This window comes from Diadema setosum, chromosome 15 (genome assembly GCF_964275005.1).
Source record: "Diadema setosum chromosome 15, eeDiaSeto1, whole genome shotgun sequence".
Classification (NCBI taxonomy): domain Eukaryota; kingdom Metazoa; phylum Echinodermata; class Echinoidea; order Diadematoida; family Diadematidae; genus Diadema; species Diadema setosum.
The window spans coordinates 25,093,730-25,112,339 of NC_092699.1; the positions used below are offsets into that span (position 1 = coordinate 25,093,730).

Genomic DNA, 18,610 nt, shown 5'->3' on the forward strand with positions numbered 1-18,610 from the left:
CTGCCTGCTCTGTTTTGTAGTTTCTGTAACGTTTCTACATGGGCTTTGGCTGCTGAGTGCCAGATCATATCACCATAATCAAAATGTGGTAGAATTACGGAATTATACAGTAATTTCATAGTTGATTCGTTGACGAATCCTCTCACTCAGCCCCCAAAACACTTATCATCTTACTAATCTTTTTACACAATTGCTCAATATGTAAGTCCCATTTTAACTGCGAATCAATGATAATGCCTAGATACTTGAAACTTTCAACTTGAGATATAAATTTGTGCTTTATTCTTAAGTTCAATTCAATTCAATTCAATCATAGTTTATTTCCAATCAACGAAAATCAAAACATAATACATAATACAAAGTATACATGTCATGAAATGATATTGTCCAAACGTTTACAAAAGATTCATGTAGTATACGAAATAAATTATATACAACAACATATGTACAATAATTACGAGGAACAATGCATGTATACTTCGTGAGCGTTCGGAAAATAACTTCAGTTATGGAAAATAGCGATCCACTAAAAAGCAAAGCTTGTGGGACGTGGATCGCTAGATAAATAAGTTGAGTGTACTATGTTTATGAAACATATGTTTTGTACCAATTAACATAGAAACATTTTTTTAACAGTTTACTTTCAACTAATTATGATTCATCCACACGCTTAATTTCTGTAATTCTTCCTTAAGTACATGTTCTATTATTTTGGGATCTCTATTTGAAAAGTAGATAACAGTGTCGTCTGCATAAAAATGTTTTTTTTTTTTTTTTTTTTTTTTTGCATTTGATGGAAATTAGAATGTCGATGGAATAGCTTGTGAATAGGTCCAAGGCCCGAGGTATGATGATGATTGATTTGAATATACAAGTCAACAGACCTGTTAATCAAAATTGTCTCACGTTGTCATGGGAGCATGCTCCATGAAGAGATTGTGCTGACACCGTCATTAGCATACAATAGTTGCTATTTCCGTAAACAACACAGGCGTAAAGATGTCTGGGTGTCCATACGCCAAAGATCTAACCGTGTGAGACAACTTTTTAATTAAGTGCGATGTTTCTGTATACAGTCACAACTTATCGCGGAAACGCAGAAAAAAGAAGAAGAAAAGATACCATAAACGGGAAATTGTAACGGGAGGAGATGACGGCAACATCATTAATCAGGAATGCTGATTTCAAGAGGTGCTGGTGGTTTGACAACAGCAATATCGCAGTCTTATAAGATGATAATTATGATTATGAGGAGAGGAGTTACAGAATCATCGCGCTGGATAAAGTGAAGGAATGACTGCTGGCAGTTAAGTTTTATTGCTTCGTCTTTTGACCAGAATGATTCATGCCTGAATCATCACCTGTCACCTGACTTCATTTTGCCTTTATCACCTGCAATATACATCTGCAAAGTGATATGTGCTTGTATAACAAAAACGATTGTTTCATATCTCAGTAACGAGTGATTAAATTCAAAAGAAGCAAAAAAGCTGAAAAGTGCATTTCTGTTTGTAAAAACTTTGATGTCCCTAGTGGAGACCAACATGAGGTTATGGGTAAGATTTTCCCGCTTATTCGGATAAACAATGCCAAAATGTTTTCATTATTACGCTTGCGCAAGGTTTGCTTCTATTTATAACGTTGCTCCTTTGTTACAATCGTTCCCTAAGAAAATGCTGTTTGTGGCATGCGAACATCTGCCACTGAAAAGTGAAATTTACCCTGCAAATATGGAGAAGGCTGGCTGCTCTACTAGATGATGTTGATAACAAAATCAAGAATATCAGAAGCCTTCGTGTGTATTTTTACCCTTTGGTTAGATTCCAGATGTAATTTTCTTAGCCCCAACACGATTCTTTATTTGTCGCGTTCCGTTGTTTGTTGGCCTTGTTTCCCTGTTACAGATATGCGTAGTACTCCTGAGGCATGTCATACCTGTAATTGACAATTGATGGTTTGATAAAACGATGATGGCCCTTTCTATTTTAGGGGATTCAGTGAATCTCTTTTCGGGGGTGTGGTACTGTATTTAATTTCCCCTGAAAGATTGCAGATCCAACATTGCGTAGAGCGCTTAAATAAACTGAAAAAAAGAGGCTGATAGACCATCGTTCGTGTGCCCAGTGCTTTTTTTAATTTCCGTTCCGTCAGCGAACTAATATTATCCTATTGTGATGCCGCTTTCTCAACTGAGCCAGTGAGATAGCAGTGATTCTTTAGATCTCCGCCTAAATTAATCTCGACATTTTAAAGAGAACAGCATTTTCTCAGATGAAGCAGGGTAAAGCCGAACGGGTCCGCTTTTTTATCGGTGGCGACTTGAAGAGTCAACCACTGGTATAATCAAATGGATTATGATAATTCCGCGAGTTGCAGAAACGCACCTCGATTGCGTCACATTTCGGGTCGTCTGTTCCCACTTCGCTCTCCCTCCCATGATACACCATCACCCGGTCGTTTAGCCGTCTGGAATTTCGATACCAGATTTTCCATTATTAATGACAAAACGGCGCATGCTTTGTGTGTACTCACATGACCAAATCAAAACAATCATTTGGGGATTATCGCATTGACACCTCTGTGCCGAATGGGGGCGTAGCGCATTATTACGATGACGTCATACAGCCTTAACGTGACGGAGATACGTGTGTAGATAGATGGTTAATTGGCGCACGAAATGGAGGTGTGTGGCGCCGAAAATATGATAGTGGGAGTAATTTGGATGGACGGCAGCTGCTCTTACCCGATGGGCTAAAAGGTTAATGGTTCGTTTATCTTGACTGTGAAACGATTTGTATGCAGAGTTTGAGAAATGTTTTCCCAGAATTTGGTAGGGTATATGATAGCTCTGCATAATATTCTTCGAGTTGACTGAATTCTGATCCAAAAGTTTCCCCACCTCTTTCACATTAATACAAAGAGTGATTCTCCGCATCATTCTTGTGTGTATGGTTTTCTTCTTTTGTGAAGGTGTTTGTTTTTACATAGGCGTCCTACTTGCAGGTCATTCACTGCTATTTTCTCCGTAGATTCAACGAGCCATTTTCGCGATTACATTTGTCATGTTCGTTTATGGGGGCTTGGGTCGTTATGGTAACATTGTCGCTAGCTCATTTTGAGAGTTTGCTCAGGCCAGTGCAGTTCATTGACTCTATTTTATTTATTATGTGTACTTCTAGCAAACTGTCATCATGGACTACATACATACATACATCAATTGTTTATATGTATTTATATACGTGACGGTGCATACATAATGATTATGTACGTATCTTTTCAGGAGGCAGGGAGACTCAGAATATATTCATTGTAAGCCTACTACATGCATGACATGTATTACTCATGCGAATACAATGTCGACTTTCATTTTTATCAAACAGGTAATTTTCTCTGTTTCATGAGTAACGAAACAAAAAACACACTGATTTGCTCTCTCATACCCGAAGCAACTCGTCTGTGTATCACTTCGATGGCTTTTTAAGGTGATGGCAAACATAGAGATTATGATTGTCGTCAAAAAGTGAAGGATATACTGCTACATTTACATCGTCTACTGACAGCTATTGCTCGCTCTCACGAGCCAATAGATTGGAAAAATCAAAATATTTCTTGCAGTGCATTTTCCCGATGAAACCTTACGATGCTTACTGCCCTCCAGGCGACTGCCCCCATCAACGTGGGGGTGTTGATCCCGCACCGTTATGCTAGAACACGCACTCATCATACTTTCAGAAGCTTGAACCGTTATCTATAGTTTTCTCCTGATGGCTATTTCATACAGTATGGTACCCCTGATGATAAAGTTTATGACATTTCCGTCAGTGAACGTCGAAGTTGTTATTACTCATCATATTTCATATTCAACGCGGACTACCCTATTATTATTTTATTTTTCATCTTAGTCATATCATGTTAACGCTTAATATAAAAAGACGATCATTAACTATTTCACATAATAGGCGCGGTCAGACTGGCAAAAGATCGCGAAGTTTAAGATCGCGATCTTTAAGATCTCGAAGTTTTGCCAGTGTGACCGCAAACTTCCCGCGAAACTTCTCGATCTGTTTGCGGGCGGTGCCTCCGAAGCGCGAGGCCATTGTCATGTACAGATGTGCATTGTTACGTCACAATCACTAGCCATCGGACGGCGCACTCTTGCTTGCGTGCGTACCAATGGCCCAAACTTCGCAATCTTAAACTTCTCGATCTTTTGCCAGTCTGACCGCGCCTAATATGTAACATTTGTTATATGCCTGTGACAACGAATTCGAAATGTCTTCATTCCTCCTATATACTTTGTCTCCTGGTTGGCTGGTAATAATGGTAAGAGGGATTGTGTTTAGTATCCTATGTGGATTATTTGCTCTTTTTGTTTCACAATGTACCCGGAGAAAACATCACACCAACCCGAACCATAGCCCATTTGGGTCGTTTAATCGAAGTGCAGTCTCATAATGCATCATATATTATTATATATTAGTTTGTAACCAATTTTGTAAATTTCGATCAGTCTCGATTATAAGAATATAGCGATTGTCGATGAATAGTTTAAAGTATCGAAATTAGGAAACCGAAGAATACTTGACTAAACCAACACAGTGTGTACTAATTCTGTTGTAGAAAGAACCGATTTTATGAAAATGTGGGATATAATTTGCCTGTGAAAGTGCTTTGCCCCTTGTGTTTGTTGTCGATCTAGATTGTTTCCCGCCAATTTCTCCTGAGAGATGATCGTATCAAATCAGGCGGAGGATACACAATGACCTCCTGCACGCGAACAAGACACATAAAAACATACACCATAATTCAAATATTGTGAGTGACGAAAAAGGAGGTATTGTTCGACTCGCTGCTACAGTTTCTCCCCTTGAGCGCTCATTTTGCACGGCTAAAATCATCACGCCTTAAAATCGGCGCACCAAGAAAAAGATCTCGCTCTCAGGAAGTAGCAGGGAGTTCGGGTTACGAACAATGGAGGTATATACGAAGCGTTTGGCAACCCCGTGGAGGGTGAGCTCGGAAGTGCACGCGGCTTATTCGAGTGGACGATGAATGGAATGCCAGACAGCCAACGCGCCATCAAAATTGTAATGTGATACTTCTAGCAGGTAGTTCGCCTCTTTCCCGCTGGAAAAACAAAGAGCCTGGTCTTATTTTCCCTCCCTCTCTCTCCTCCTCCCCCTCCCCCTCCCCCCTCAACCTCGAGCGACGCGGTGTACATTAACGAGCACAGTTATAGCGGTATGCTGTAATGCAATGCAGTCTGTGCAGTCGACACCAATAATGGAAGATTTTTTTTTAATGACTTACGTGCATTCACCTGCAAATAGAATGCCTTCGACAAGTCAATCTCAAGCCACAATAAAAACGGAAATAAGGTAGTTATTTGAAAGGTATCTAAAGGTAATCGTCATTACCAACACAAATCGAATAAACAAATATTGTGGATAATCTTTTCGTTTACTTCAAAATGCCATAAAGTGAGAGTTTTGTCACGGCGTTTTCATAATTCAGTTATTGTCGTCATTTTCACCGTAGCCACTTTGCGCTAGGCGCAACTTGATCATTACGTCGTACAAGGTTACACCTTTCCCCAAATCGAAAATTCTCACAACACGACACTGCACAGAGTTCGTAATGCGACGAAAGCTACATGTTCATGATGCCTCCCCCCTCCCCATGAAATGGGGGGGGGGGGGGGCGGGGGGTAATCTCCCTTTCTCTCTTTGTATAGTACGTGTACCTTTGAAAATCGTTCTTCCTTTTTATTCCTTCCTATAGATGGTTTTACATCTTTTAAATATCATCCATGTCATGTAATGGAATCCAGCGCTTGTAGCTACCAATTTTCTATGCTAGAACGTTTACGCGATGCTGCATATATGACGTGGAAAAAAAAATAATGCGCGGAGAGATCATAACGTTGATAATCTCTGTTGTATTCAGCGTTTCCTTGTAAGCCCTCCTGGAAAGTGTCATTTTTTTTTCTATGACGAAAAAAAAAAAATGCCTGTCACGAATCCCTTGGGGCAATCCACGCCAGTCGTGCTCCACCCAGTGAACACGAAGGTTATATGCACCTGCCTTTTAGGATCCCTAGATGAAAATCTGCAGCCGAGAAATTTTACGCTCCCGAGGCTGAAATTGAAAGCTGGCGGCTTTCAGTTAACCTGCTGCGAACGGGAGACGGTTGTACCCTGTATTAAATCTATAGGGTGTCATCATTTCTTGGTAGCAACGAATTAATTCATGTCGTTATTTCATTCAATTGTAAACATGCATTGCACATGTCGCACACTCTTACTAAACTGTACGAGAAATTCCTAGCATTCTACGTTAAAATATCTCTAAAAAAAGTTAGATATCAATAAGAGGGAGTTATTAATAATTTCGAGATGAATTTATGACTAGTTGCCTCGTTGGAAGGGTATGATTTCTAGTTAATGCTGAGCATATACAACACAATACACGAGTCACACCTGGGATAAAATTCTTTAGATATGACCTTAAAACGGTGTGATGAGGATGATGATGATGGTGATGATGATTGTGATGATGATGGTGATGATGATGATGATGATGATGATGATAATGAGGAGGAGGAAGAGAACAACGGGAAAAAGATGGGAAAGGTAAAAAGGAGGTATCTTGCGTAGATGTGGACGAACTGCTGGGCACACTGTGCTTATAGTGGATGAAGGCGTGATGACGTCAATGTGTTTCTCCATTCAGTCAGGGCGACGAGACTGGGCTATATGCTGAATTATGAGTTCGCAGGGGTGTAATTTCATATATATATATATATATATCGTTTTCATCTTAATCTTATTTCTCATGTATATATACTGCAGGCCTACTGACGACTGAAACTGTGCATTTACCAGATATAGTCCAATCAATCTGATTTCAAATAGCTTTAATCAAAAGAAGTTTCATGTGCGACAAAGTAGTGTCTCATGAAAAGCATTACCACTTTCTTATTATACCAGTAAGAAGCATAATGACGTTAATGATGTTTCTGATTACATTTGATCATGATTACGATACAATGAATACTTCTTTCCAATTTTACGATAGCTTCACGGTTTCAGTCATTATTATATGAGAAACGATATACGATGAAATACACGGTTGCGGATTCATAATTCAGTATTGCCTGGTTAAGTCTCCTTGACTGAATGAAAAACAAAATGACGTCGCCAAGTGTTCACCCACCGTGACACAAGAGTGCCCAGTTTTTCCACATCTACCCGAGATGGCGACCGACATGAAATCACCAGAAGCAATCAAGACAATGTTGCTTTTTGAATGGAAATGACGCTTATGGATGTTGTCCTCAGCCTTTTCGACCCCTTTGCGCACAAAGGAAATCAGAACTTGTCTACCAAAGTTTGTTTGTTGATTTTGGCGGTACTTGTAATTACGATTTCAGCCGAAAATCACTTTCGTATGGCCATTTGATATTTGCATATACGACCATTATACACACTCATAATCATGTGCAATAGAATACACACACACACAAACAAACATGCACTTTGCCATCGCAAAACCCGTGATCTCCAAGGGATATAAAAATATTGGGGTAGTGCAAGGAGACTGGCCAGAAAGAAGAAAAATGCCCACTGCATCATGTCAGAACGCGTCATCGACAATGACAAAGTGTTGTAGATTAGAGAAAGCTAAACAGGCGACAGACGTATAACATTTTCTGCACAGTAAATCGCAGACGCAACACTCATACTAATTTCCGAGAAGGACGCCGAGATATAAAGCCGTTTTATTCTCATGCAGTGTGAAAAACGACCGAGTTGTTCATTGCCCGTAACTATGTGTTGCTGTCGCAGCCTGGCTTTAAGACGTTTCGTGTTTTTTTCCTCATACACATCGTATTTTCATACGATCACTCAGTCTGTAATATCTCGAAGCAGTGAAAGTTATCCACTGCCACCTGACTCTAAGCAAATGCCAAGGATCTAGGTAGAGATGTTCAAAGGAAAAGAAAGAAAAGGGGAAATTTGGCAGTATGGCAGGTTGGTGTAATCTCTCAACAAGGACGCTTGGTCTGAAACGTGAATCTCTCTCTCTTTCTCTATCTATCTATCTATCTATCTATCTATCTATCTATCTTTCTATCTGTCTATCTATCTATATCTATCTATCTATCCATGTATCTATCGTCTATCTATCTATCGATCCATTTATCGTCTATTCATCTGTCGATCTCTCAAAAAGGACGCTTCGTCTGAAACGTGAATTTCTCTCTTTCTCCATCTATAACTCCATCTATCTATACCTCTCTATCTATCTATCTCTATCTGTGTATCCGTCTATCTATATATTCATCTATCTATCGTCTATCTATCGATCTCTATCCATCTATTCACCTATCTATCTTTTTATTTATCTGTCTATCTCTTCCTCTGGAGTAGTGCTGCGTTTGCAATGTCTCAAATTTATCATACCATTAAAACATGACATTCTCCTGAAATCATTCCAGCCTAACATTACAAAGTTCCTATTGTTTAATTTAGTACAAAAAGATGATTTGTAGATCTGCCAGGAAATAGCATAACATGACACTTCGAGATGGAAGGGGGCTCCCAAAGTAGTTTAAAATTAACTCAGTTGTTTTCAATTTAGTCCAAGAACCTAAACAAGCACAAAATATACGACGCACATTGTACCTTGCTCATACACCTGCCAGCGTGCGTTCATCATTGGGATGTTTGTTGTGTGCAAAGTGTGACGCGAATTTACTCGATGCAAGTTTGCATTTGATCTCTGACCTTTGAAAGGTCGTATATTCCTTTTTGCAGACGTCATGGAATTTTCAGTGGTTGAAGAATAATGTCTCGTTATATCATGTATGAAATCTTATGGTAATACACCTCAGAGTTTTTTTTGTTTTTTTTTTAAGAAACAAAAAACTAACCCAATGTCACTCGAGAAGACGCTTCCCTTTTGTACCGAGAATAACGGTCGAAATGTTTTTTCGGGCTCCGCGTAAATTCCCCGGAAATCTGTAATATTCATTCCCCATCAAGCATGAAAGAAGTTTCCAGTTTGATTATTCCAAGGAAATGTCTGTATTACCTACCTCTGCAATATACCAGCTTGTAAAAGTAATCTGATTTTCAGCGTCGCTAAAGGGACGCACAAACTACATAGTGCAAGAGCAGCTTGTCATTCACACAGTCAAAACCTTGCGTGTCTCTGTTGTATAATTTTCCACAGAGCTCGTAGGCACAATAGCGGCATTCGATTCTACATTGCCCGGAGTGTATTACACTCATGAGACATGTCACCTACGCGGAACTACATAATTTATACGAGTTTGACGGTTGTTACGTCAGTCGGTATATCAGGCCACATCCATAATACGTCATTTCAGCTAGCGCCCTGATCAACTAGCTTTTTCGAAAACATTTTTTTTTTCTTTTTCGAAAACATAATACCCATGTTGTCATATTCGTTATTTTTATACGTTTTGAATAGGGGTAAAGGTTTAAAGGTCGTGTCCTCTATATTAGTAGTACTATGTACTACAGCAATCACACACCGCCATGTTTACATGATCTCAGTGCTTATTCTTTTATTGTTTATTCATTTATTTTCCTTGACAGAGAAACTTCACGCTGACCTGTCATCGACGGCAGACGGGCAGGTCGTTCCACCTCCACCACCTGTCGTCAACAGTGGTTCGACGACCACTTCACCTGACAACGATCGAGAAAACGACGATGACCCGGCGGTCGAGCCGGCCGTTGCTCCTCAGGTCGAGACTTCGCAGTCGAAGCGTCAGAAGAAGCGTGATCGAAATCGAGAAGGAAAGCGAGACCGAGACAAGACGAGACAAGCTGACGAGAGCAGTGACCATGCAATGAAAGGACGGAGGGAGAGAAAGAGGGATAAAGGCGAGAAAAAACGACATCACAAGAAACATGGCCATGAAACAGCGAGGGAAACGACCACGGACATGATGGAAATCACACCCGACTTCATAGCTGCACAACCAGAGACGTCGACTACCGCGGAGTCGATGCAGGGAGACCCAATCGTTGAACCCGATGTGGTTGTCGAGGCCGAACCCGAGCCGTCGTCGACGTCAAAGCGGGAGAAGAAACAGCACCGCAAGAACCGTGAAGGAAAGCGACTTCGAGAACGGGAACAGGAAAACAGCATGCGGGTCGATGACGAGGCTCACAGGGCTCGAAAGAAACAGCAGAAAAACAAAGACAAAAATGCAAAGAAGAAGGGACACCGGAAGCACAACTCTGTGGAGTCAAGTAAGATGATTAGTGTAACAGTGAGGGCGTCCTTCTCAAAGTAGAAATATATTTCTCTCCAGCCCAATTCCACCCATCGTATTTATAAAATGATACAACATCTTTATGCTTGATGATTTACGTATAAAGCCCCACTATGTAACTTTTGCCATCCCCTCCCCAAAGAAAGAAGAAAAGAAGAAAGCAAACACAAAGAAAAACACCAAAAAAACCTAAGATAGCCATTTAGGAATTGATTGTTTGTGCATCATCTTACGGACCTCCAAACAAAATGCTTTCATCACAAGTCTTCATTCTGTTGAAGTTTAGAGGAGAGAGTACAAAATTTGTGCAGATTGACTGACAATGAAGAGAAACGATTTTTCTTTGAAAACCATAGCAATATGCCCTCAAATTCTTGTTTGTGTCATGGATGTTCCTTCGTATCTCTGGTCTGTTTTACGTTCTACCACAGCTGACGGAACCGACATCGAGGTAAATCCTACGCCATCTCCAGTGGCCGACGGCATCAACCTGACACCATCGGGACCGTCCCCGCTGCAAACAACCCAGCGACAGCCACCACAGGTAGGCTCGCACGGGTAGCCTTTTCAATTGTAAGACGAAAACAAAGCTGATTTTTATTTCAATTTGTCACTCCTGAACATCATGGGGCTTATTTACGAAACGAAACGTCGAACTTCGCTGACTGATCCGTACAATGATTTTCAAATGGATTAAAAAAAAAAAAAAAACTTTCGAGAGTATGCTTTTTTTTTCTCACGCTGTTATTGTCACGATAATCATTTATAAAGAAATAGGCCTATCAGCAGGCTTCATGACATTTGCTTCTGCGACAGTTGCTCCCATGAAATATCTGCATCATCTGCAAACATAGATTCTACCCACAAACATAACCCTAACCCTAATCCTATTACTCACATCACATTGAACCTATTTAAAACCCTTTCACAACCCTTACCCGACCCTTAAGCCCTTCATGTCACTGTAAACGCGCAAAAGGCCAAATGCAGTACCAAAATCGGCTGCGCATTTGGCCAAGCTCTGGAGGTAGTCTCGGCCGCGGCTCGGCCCGGGATCGGCCCGGCCTTCTCTCACTGCAAACGCAAACTGGGCCAAATGCGGTACCAAATTGCGACCGGCGCACTCCCAGTAATAATCGTTACAGAGATTGCAAATTTCTTTTTATCATATTTATGTTGCCGTTATAGCAAACTGCCAAAAAGTTCTAAAAAGAGGTGAAACTGATCTACGTTGCAGCTATCAAGGCTTTTGCTATAGCTAGAATAAAACGCTTCCACACCATTTTCATCACAACTCGGCTAGTGCACCGATATGTCAGTTTGTGAATATTCCAGACGGATTGCAAATATTTCTCAACAAAGAGCAAATATTTGCGTTTGTCGTCAGCGAAGAGTCCGCAATATTGACAGCGACTGTTGTGAATATTTTTTCATCTCGTCATGAATACTGGAGCAGATGTAACTTGCAGCCCTGCGTGGATGTAATTTGCTACTGTTCGCGAATATGGGTTTTTGACGACCGTTGTGATTCCGCGCGACGCGTCGTGAATATTTATGTCTTAGAGTTTCGCAAGTCGTAATTCTGTTTTGGTGATATGCGCTTCTTTTGTTAGAGATATAACCACAACTGACACTTCGCAATGCATTTGGATATCCCTGGGTCGGCTTGACACGAGTTGCTGCTGGATTCTTGTAAAGAAGCCTCGAAATTAAACAGACAGGTTAACTAATGCATACAAATAACCATTTATGGATAGTTTCCTCTGGGGGATCTTCGCACAAGCTATTCCATAGCACCTATACATACTCAATACATTTCGGTAGTTGAATTTCAGTTTGCGTGCATCAGTGTTGTCAAACACCCCTCGGGGAAAGATCTGTGGTTGTCAGGAAGAACCAATGTTATAAAGGAAAGCATAAGAATGTGATACAGTGTATTTTTTTATATACCAAGGAGTTTAAACCGGCCTATTCAATATTAATTTCTGCTCTTTAAGTGAATGAGTGTTCATAATTATCACAAATCCAGGAATTATTCCACAATGATAAGTTTTTACAGATTCTAGTCATGCCATTTTGGGTTTTTTTTTCTCTGCGCCCACCAAGGTCTGTTGCTAAAAATAACAATCTAAAGCCAAGGTCTATTGCTAAAAATAACAATCTAAAAATCGTTATTGTCTTTTGTAATGTCATCGATTGAAAGTCACCTGAAAATAGACCAAACAATCCTTATAGGTATGCATCTCACCGCGTATCACAACCAGGTGCAAAAAACTCTCAACAGAATACCGAAGTGATGATATCACAGTCTTTTATTATCGCTTGGGTTAGAACCAGGTGCAAGCATGGTTAGCAACAATAGTGTTTACTGATATTTGGGCCAGGTGAGGTTGTTTAGAACCAGTTTCCATGGTGATGAATGGCTAGGACATCATACTCTCTTACTCCATAGAAATTACATTGTGAAAACTTTTCTTGCTGGAGACTGAATCATGTCAATAAGCCAGTTCGGGGTTAGCTCATGTACAGATGGGTGCAAATGGCATTTCTTCCTTCTCCAAATGTTCTCAGTTGATTACTAGTCTTCAAGCAACAGAATGCATTAGCTTGCCCAACTTAACAATTCATAGAATTCATCAGTCATGTTCAAACAAAGGATGTACTCGCGTAGACCAGGCGATCAGAATGATCCATCAATTGACACTTAGAAAAACATCCATTTATTTTGCATTGAATGTAATGACAATCTTCTTCTATTGATATTGCCAAATACTGCTTTTGCTGCCAAGTGGATGTGATGGCAAGCACCACTTTAATACAAGGATTACTTGAATAAGCATTGCATCACAGATGCTTATCTCAGTGAATTTAAAAACCAACATGATCTGCTGGTACAAATGGCCTTTTTCTACTCATGCTCAAAGTGGAACCCCGAACTGGCTTATAGTGTAAGCAGGAAGGGGTAAGATTTCGGATATTACAGCAATTACCAACTGAAGTCAAAACGACATTGGACTTCATGAGACTGTTTAGTGGAGGTCACTACAAAACATATTTATTTTACCTTTCAAAGTACCGCAGGTCACCCTGAATATTCCCATCCCAACAACAATTTTCGTTTATACTGTGTGTGTGATGTCATGAGCGGAGTCAGTTTCATTTAACAGAAATCTGAAGACAGTCATTACTTATTTCTCCTTTAGGTAAATTTGAACTTACACAGTTGTATATAGATACAGTATATAAAATCATATACTCCAGTACATTGTCTGTTACTTCAGAATGATCCAGCGCGTGACATACTCTGTTTCCCCGCCCCCACCTCTCTCTCTCTCTCTCTCTCTCTTCATTGGCCAGGCGGAGCCCGAACCCAACCAATCAGAAAAGAGACGAAAGAAGCACAAACAGACAGAGAAAGAACGCGAAATGTCGAGGACGGATAAAAAGATACAGCGGCTGGAGAGGAAGCTAAGCAGGATGGGTTACAAACAGAAGAACGCCACCAAGATATCGTGTACAGACCACGAGGAATGTGCAAAAGGTACAGTGTGGGGATCATAGGATGCATTATATCAATGTCATAAATGAACAGATATATACAATAGGCGTTTTCACATCAGCCCGATGTTTCGAAATAGCGAGCTATTTTCTGACTTGGGAAATTTTCCCGATAGCGAAATAGCGCGCTATTTGATAATGTGAACACAAATTAGCCCGCTAATTGTATCGCTCTGATCGAGAAAATTTCTCGACTCCACCTCGGGAAATTTCTGAAATAGCGGGATAGTAGCGCGCTATTTTATAATGTGAAAACGACTCGAGAAATTAGCGCGATGAATCCCATCATGCCTAGCGTGTGTGACCCGATCGATCGAGGCAAACTGCACACAAAATCATGAGGAATTTTTGAGAGGGCACACACATTACTGATGCTGTTTGCACATACTCAGCTGTCGAATTAGCTCGAAAAAATGCGGACTTATTCTCTTCGGGCTGATGTGAATAAGAAATGAAATAGCGCTCTAATTCGCAATCGCGAAAAATATTTCGAGCTTGGATTTTTATCGGGCTGATGTGAAAACGCCTATTGATACAGGTTAGAATACCTGTAAGAATTGACGATGATATAATGTAATCCTATATCATACATGAACACAATCTAGTCTATTATTTTTGCAAAGGAAACATTGAAACTCACAGTCTCCTGTCTCCATTGTGTCTCCACGAATTCAACTAGGTCAGTGTTGTTTACTGAGGAGGAGCAAAAAGGTGTGTCACGTGGTCGACAAACCGGAAGGACATCACTGCGTCCATGACTGCATGTGTAGCCAAGGTAACGCTAAAAACGGTGACGTAGACCTAGCAGTAGTGCCTAGTGTTGAGGCTGTGACATGAACAGCGCACGATTTACGTGATTAATAGGCACAAGTATTTCCCTTTGCAAAACGTCCTTTTGACCATGTTTTGACAAACGGCCTTTCGAGCACAGAGGAAACACGTGTACAACACGTCCTTATGATATTAAAAAATCAAACACTAACTTGTAGGTTCTTGGGATTTGACTCCATGTTATGACGATTTAGGTGTTATTGAAAAACGAAATGATACTTGAACCATAAAGCATTTTCATGAATACATGGGTTCTAACTGCTCAAATCGCATGGAAATCAACAAAGTAGCTATTTACCAATGGATACGTCTCAATTTAGAATTGATAGGCCTCTAATCCATAAAAAAAAAAATAATGCCTGGCAGTGGTAGAGTAAAATAAAACAGCATGTTTCACAAAACTCAATTTAGGGGATAAAAAATGCAAAGATAAATGCTTGGTTTTTATGGACCCTATGTATTTAAACAATGCCAATACATGTACTACGTTTTTTCCCCACTTCTCAATAATCTTTGAGTGTTAGAGTTGGTGCCGACATTATTTTGGTTCATCTCTTCTCGACTGGCAGTATGACAGCATTATCAAGTGTCTAATTAGGCCTAAATTTTGTCAACTTCGCATGGTCTGTAAAAAAACCCACAAAACAACAACCACCTGACAGCAACCTGGTAAATGTGCGAGCCACCTGCCATTTAAAGTAATCATTGCTTGTCGCAGCAAAAGAGCTTGGCAAATAAAGAGCCCAGAACGCAAGTGGACCGTCACTTTCACCATATTATACTGGGAGAGTGAGTCAAGTTACTTACCAGATGTTCTCCATGACAGAGCTACATAGACCCCGTCCGATCATTTCTTGAATATTTTTGTATGACGTCACCTCAACAGATATATATATATATATTCTTCATCGTTTTACCACACACAAAAACACATTCTGGATATATCAATGCACAATATCAGATTCGGAGTCTCAGGCCGTAGTGCATCATTTACATATAGATTTTGACGCTTCCTGAGCTAGAATAAGATTATTCTCTGTCTCAAACTTCCTACGTATCATACTTTAATTCTTCCATACACCGCATTGAAATTCTACAGCATCTTATTTCATCGCCTGTATAGGCCCTACATCTGAAATAAGCCACACAATACAGTTTGAAATGACCTTCCATGGGATTACAAAACGTAGGCCCCCATCATATATGACTTGTACTATGTAACGGAGCCCAGGGCTTTTTAATCAAGATGTTTGCATTTATTGTAGAAGGGTATGACAATGCACTCACAATGGCAGTACAGCCTGAAGCACCCAATCAGACGAGAGAAAATCTTCATTGTTGCTATAGTGACTTCAATCGCAAAGATGTTAATTCAATCTCTTCAAATTTTCGTCTTCATCCTCTTGCCCCAATCTGTCCAATTGACGTCAGGTCTGACATGTGTGAGTAAGAACAAGAGCCAGAGGTCACTCAGTAAGGGCCATTGTCGGCGAGCGGACATCTTTGATCACGGAACCGAGGACGTCACCGGAGCAGCGGCGACGGACGCAGCCGTGAATAACGAGGTCCCCGAGTAAAAACCCCAGCCTTCCTGCCATCCACTTGAAGAGACTGTCGACGCGCGCATTTATACGTGCTTGCCATGGGCTTCTCACATACTTTACATGGGTAAACATTTCATGCACGCGTGATGAGGGCTGTCCATGTATAGATGAATCCGACTTCAGAGCACTGTAACTTATGGCGGCCATAACTAGGGGGGCTTCCAAAGAAGAACAAGAGCACTTTCAATGGGTTATGCAATGAGCCAGGTGCGTTCCTATGTCAGCTAGTGCATGATACTTATGATCATTTTGTTAGGCATACTTGAAGCCCCCAAGATAGAAATTACTATTTAAAAAAAACACAGCACCCAAACCGAATTGGTCTATAGTGCCTAACTACGGATGCTAATTTGCGGATCCATCATAAATTTAATTTCTGGTCTTCGTGAATAAAATGGATTTGTAGGCTCCTACACAAGTTTCATTTTACCTATAGCAATGTCCTCGCAGACGGTTCGATTTTGACACGACCATGGAGAGGCCTATGGGATGATATGAGTGTAACTATGCCTAACATTCCATAGCATCACATTATCTAATGACTTTCAGGACTTAGGATACGATTTGTCACACGTTTCAGTTAGTCTCAGCAGTTGTATACGATTTGTCCGGAGTGTTTGGAGAACATAGTACATGTAGTTTATTTGCATCTTGCATGGACAGCCCTTGACACAATTTCTATCAGACATCTAGGCCTAACAGATTGGATCTGATAAAAATAAATTGATTGCATTGAGTGATGTCAGCCCTGCCCACAATATTTCCTCTATCCATGACTTTATTTCTGTACATAATTATCGTCAGCTCATCTTTCATCTTCCCACTTGTACTAAGCAAGGCAAAACCAAAATAAAATTTTGACGCGGTTAAACCTGATTTCAATCCCACTGCTGCTGTAATCATGACCCATTTTCGACGTTATCATAACCACGAAGCTATTTTTCATCGATACAATTGGGGGAAAGTAGAGGGATAGAGTTGATTTGAACATTCCAAAATATTCACCAGTTTCTCGTCGTCAGCGTGTTCGGAAAATGTTATTTTCATGTGCGCACTTTGCAAACGTGAATGAGTGGAGTACACACATACGCACAATACACGCACGCGCAAATACAGTCATTCTTCAATCGTTGTTCAATATTGTCTGAGTTTTTTTTTTTATTCATCGTTTGTATGTATAGAAAATTCTAAAGTCGGCATGACTGCACACCTTTGTTTATCCGTCAGCAACCGTCTCTTCCGGAAAAAAAAAAGGCATAACAAAGATGCATCAATACTAATGATATGGTGAACTACACACTTTCATTTCTTTCGCGATGACGTAGTTCTGTGTTTGCGAACCGATTGTATGTCACAACAATTGCAAACTTAATTTTCACATTACCATTTAATTAGTAAAGGTAACTTGTTGCTACTTTTCCCTCAATGTTTCTTCCTGCATATTTTTCTCCGTGTCTATGGATAGTCTTGCAGGTTTTATTTTCGCCAACTCATATCGATTCAATATCCAAACCTTTATAAAAATCGTAGTTATTAAAGCGATTTTAAAGGCCACGACCTTGTGGATTGTAACAACTGATAAAAAAAAAAATAAATTGTTGGTTTACCAGTATCAGTTTTACAGCCTGTGAGGTCATAGTGCCCTTTAAATTTCTGATTGCTGAACTTATTTTGTCATGTTTATGTATACTAGCGATCAGCCCTGGATACTATTTAGAATGATTATCAATTTACATACAGTCGACACGATGGAGACTTTTGGATCGTCTCGTCAGACCACGTGGACTGAGATATAACAATATAGCGCCATGTCAAAATCCTTGCGCATGCGTCATGCTATTCTTCCCCGTGCAATACTGTTGACAGTCTCCACCCCCCTGAACATTCTTTATTCACGAGTGGAGATTTAGCCAATAGACGACATGCGCGAGGCGTTTGATATGACGTCATGACACAGCAGGTGTGTTTGACTTGACAAACCAAAAGCCCCAACTGTCGACATCAGTTTGTAAGTTTGTTGTGTATAAGGAGCAATATTATGATTATACAAGGTGCAGTGTTTTGAACACGACGAGAAAAAGAAGAAAAATATATCAGTTTTGTAGTTTCCTTTACCCATTATCCAAAGTCGAAATTTGCATAATAATTCTTTAGAAGCCTACTTATTTACTTTGAAAAGAGGATCAGTTGCTGTAGATAAACTAGGGGAGAATCAACCTATTCGCTGTTATAGGAACTAATTTTTATCATAATCTGTCTTGATTGTATAGCACTTTAAATGTAGCATTTTAAAGATTCAGTATCA

General features: G+C 40.2%; 2 protein-coding genes across 2 annotated transcripts in view; one reads left to right on the forward strand and one right to left on the reverse strand.

Moving 5' to 3' along the window:
* The window catches only part of LOC140238757 (cdc42 homolog), a 148,522-nt gene extending 132,257 nt beyond the window's left edge, over nucleotides 1-16,265 (reverse strand). The window contains exon 1 of the mRNA XM_072318653.1: nucleotides 16,109-16,265. The gene's annotated coding sequence lies outside the window, so the exon portion shown is untranslated. The remainder of the gene's footprint in view (nucleotides 1-16,108) is intronic.
* The window catches only part of LOC140238756 (uncharacterized), an 81,079-nt gene extending 64,187 nt beyond the window's left edge, over nucleotides 1-16,892 (forward strand). The window contains exons 3-7 of the mRNA XM_072318651.1: nucleotides 9,627-10,289; nucleotides 10,744-10,856; nucleotides 13,670-13,853; nucleotides 14,550-14,645; nucleotides 16,133-16,892. Of these exons, the coding sequence (XP_072174752.1) occupies nucleotides 9,627-10,289; nucleotides 10,744-10,856; nucleotides 13,670-13,853; nucleotides 14,550-14,645; nucleotides 16,133-16,278 (1,202 nt within the window). The 3' untranslated portion in view covers nucleotides 16,279-16,892. The remainder of the gene's footprint in view (nucleotides 1-9,626; nucleotides 10,290-10,743; nucleotides 10,857-13,669; nucleotides 13,854-14,549; nucleotides 14,646-16,132) is intronic.
* Nucleotides 16,893-18,610: the final 1,718 nt, after the last annotated feature.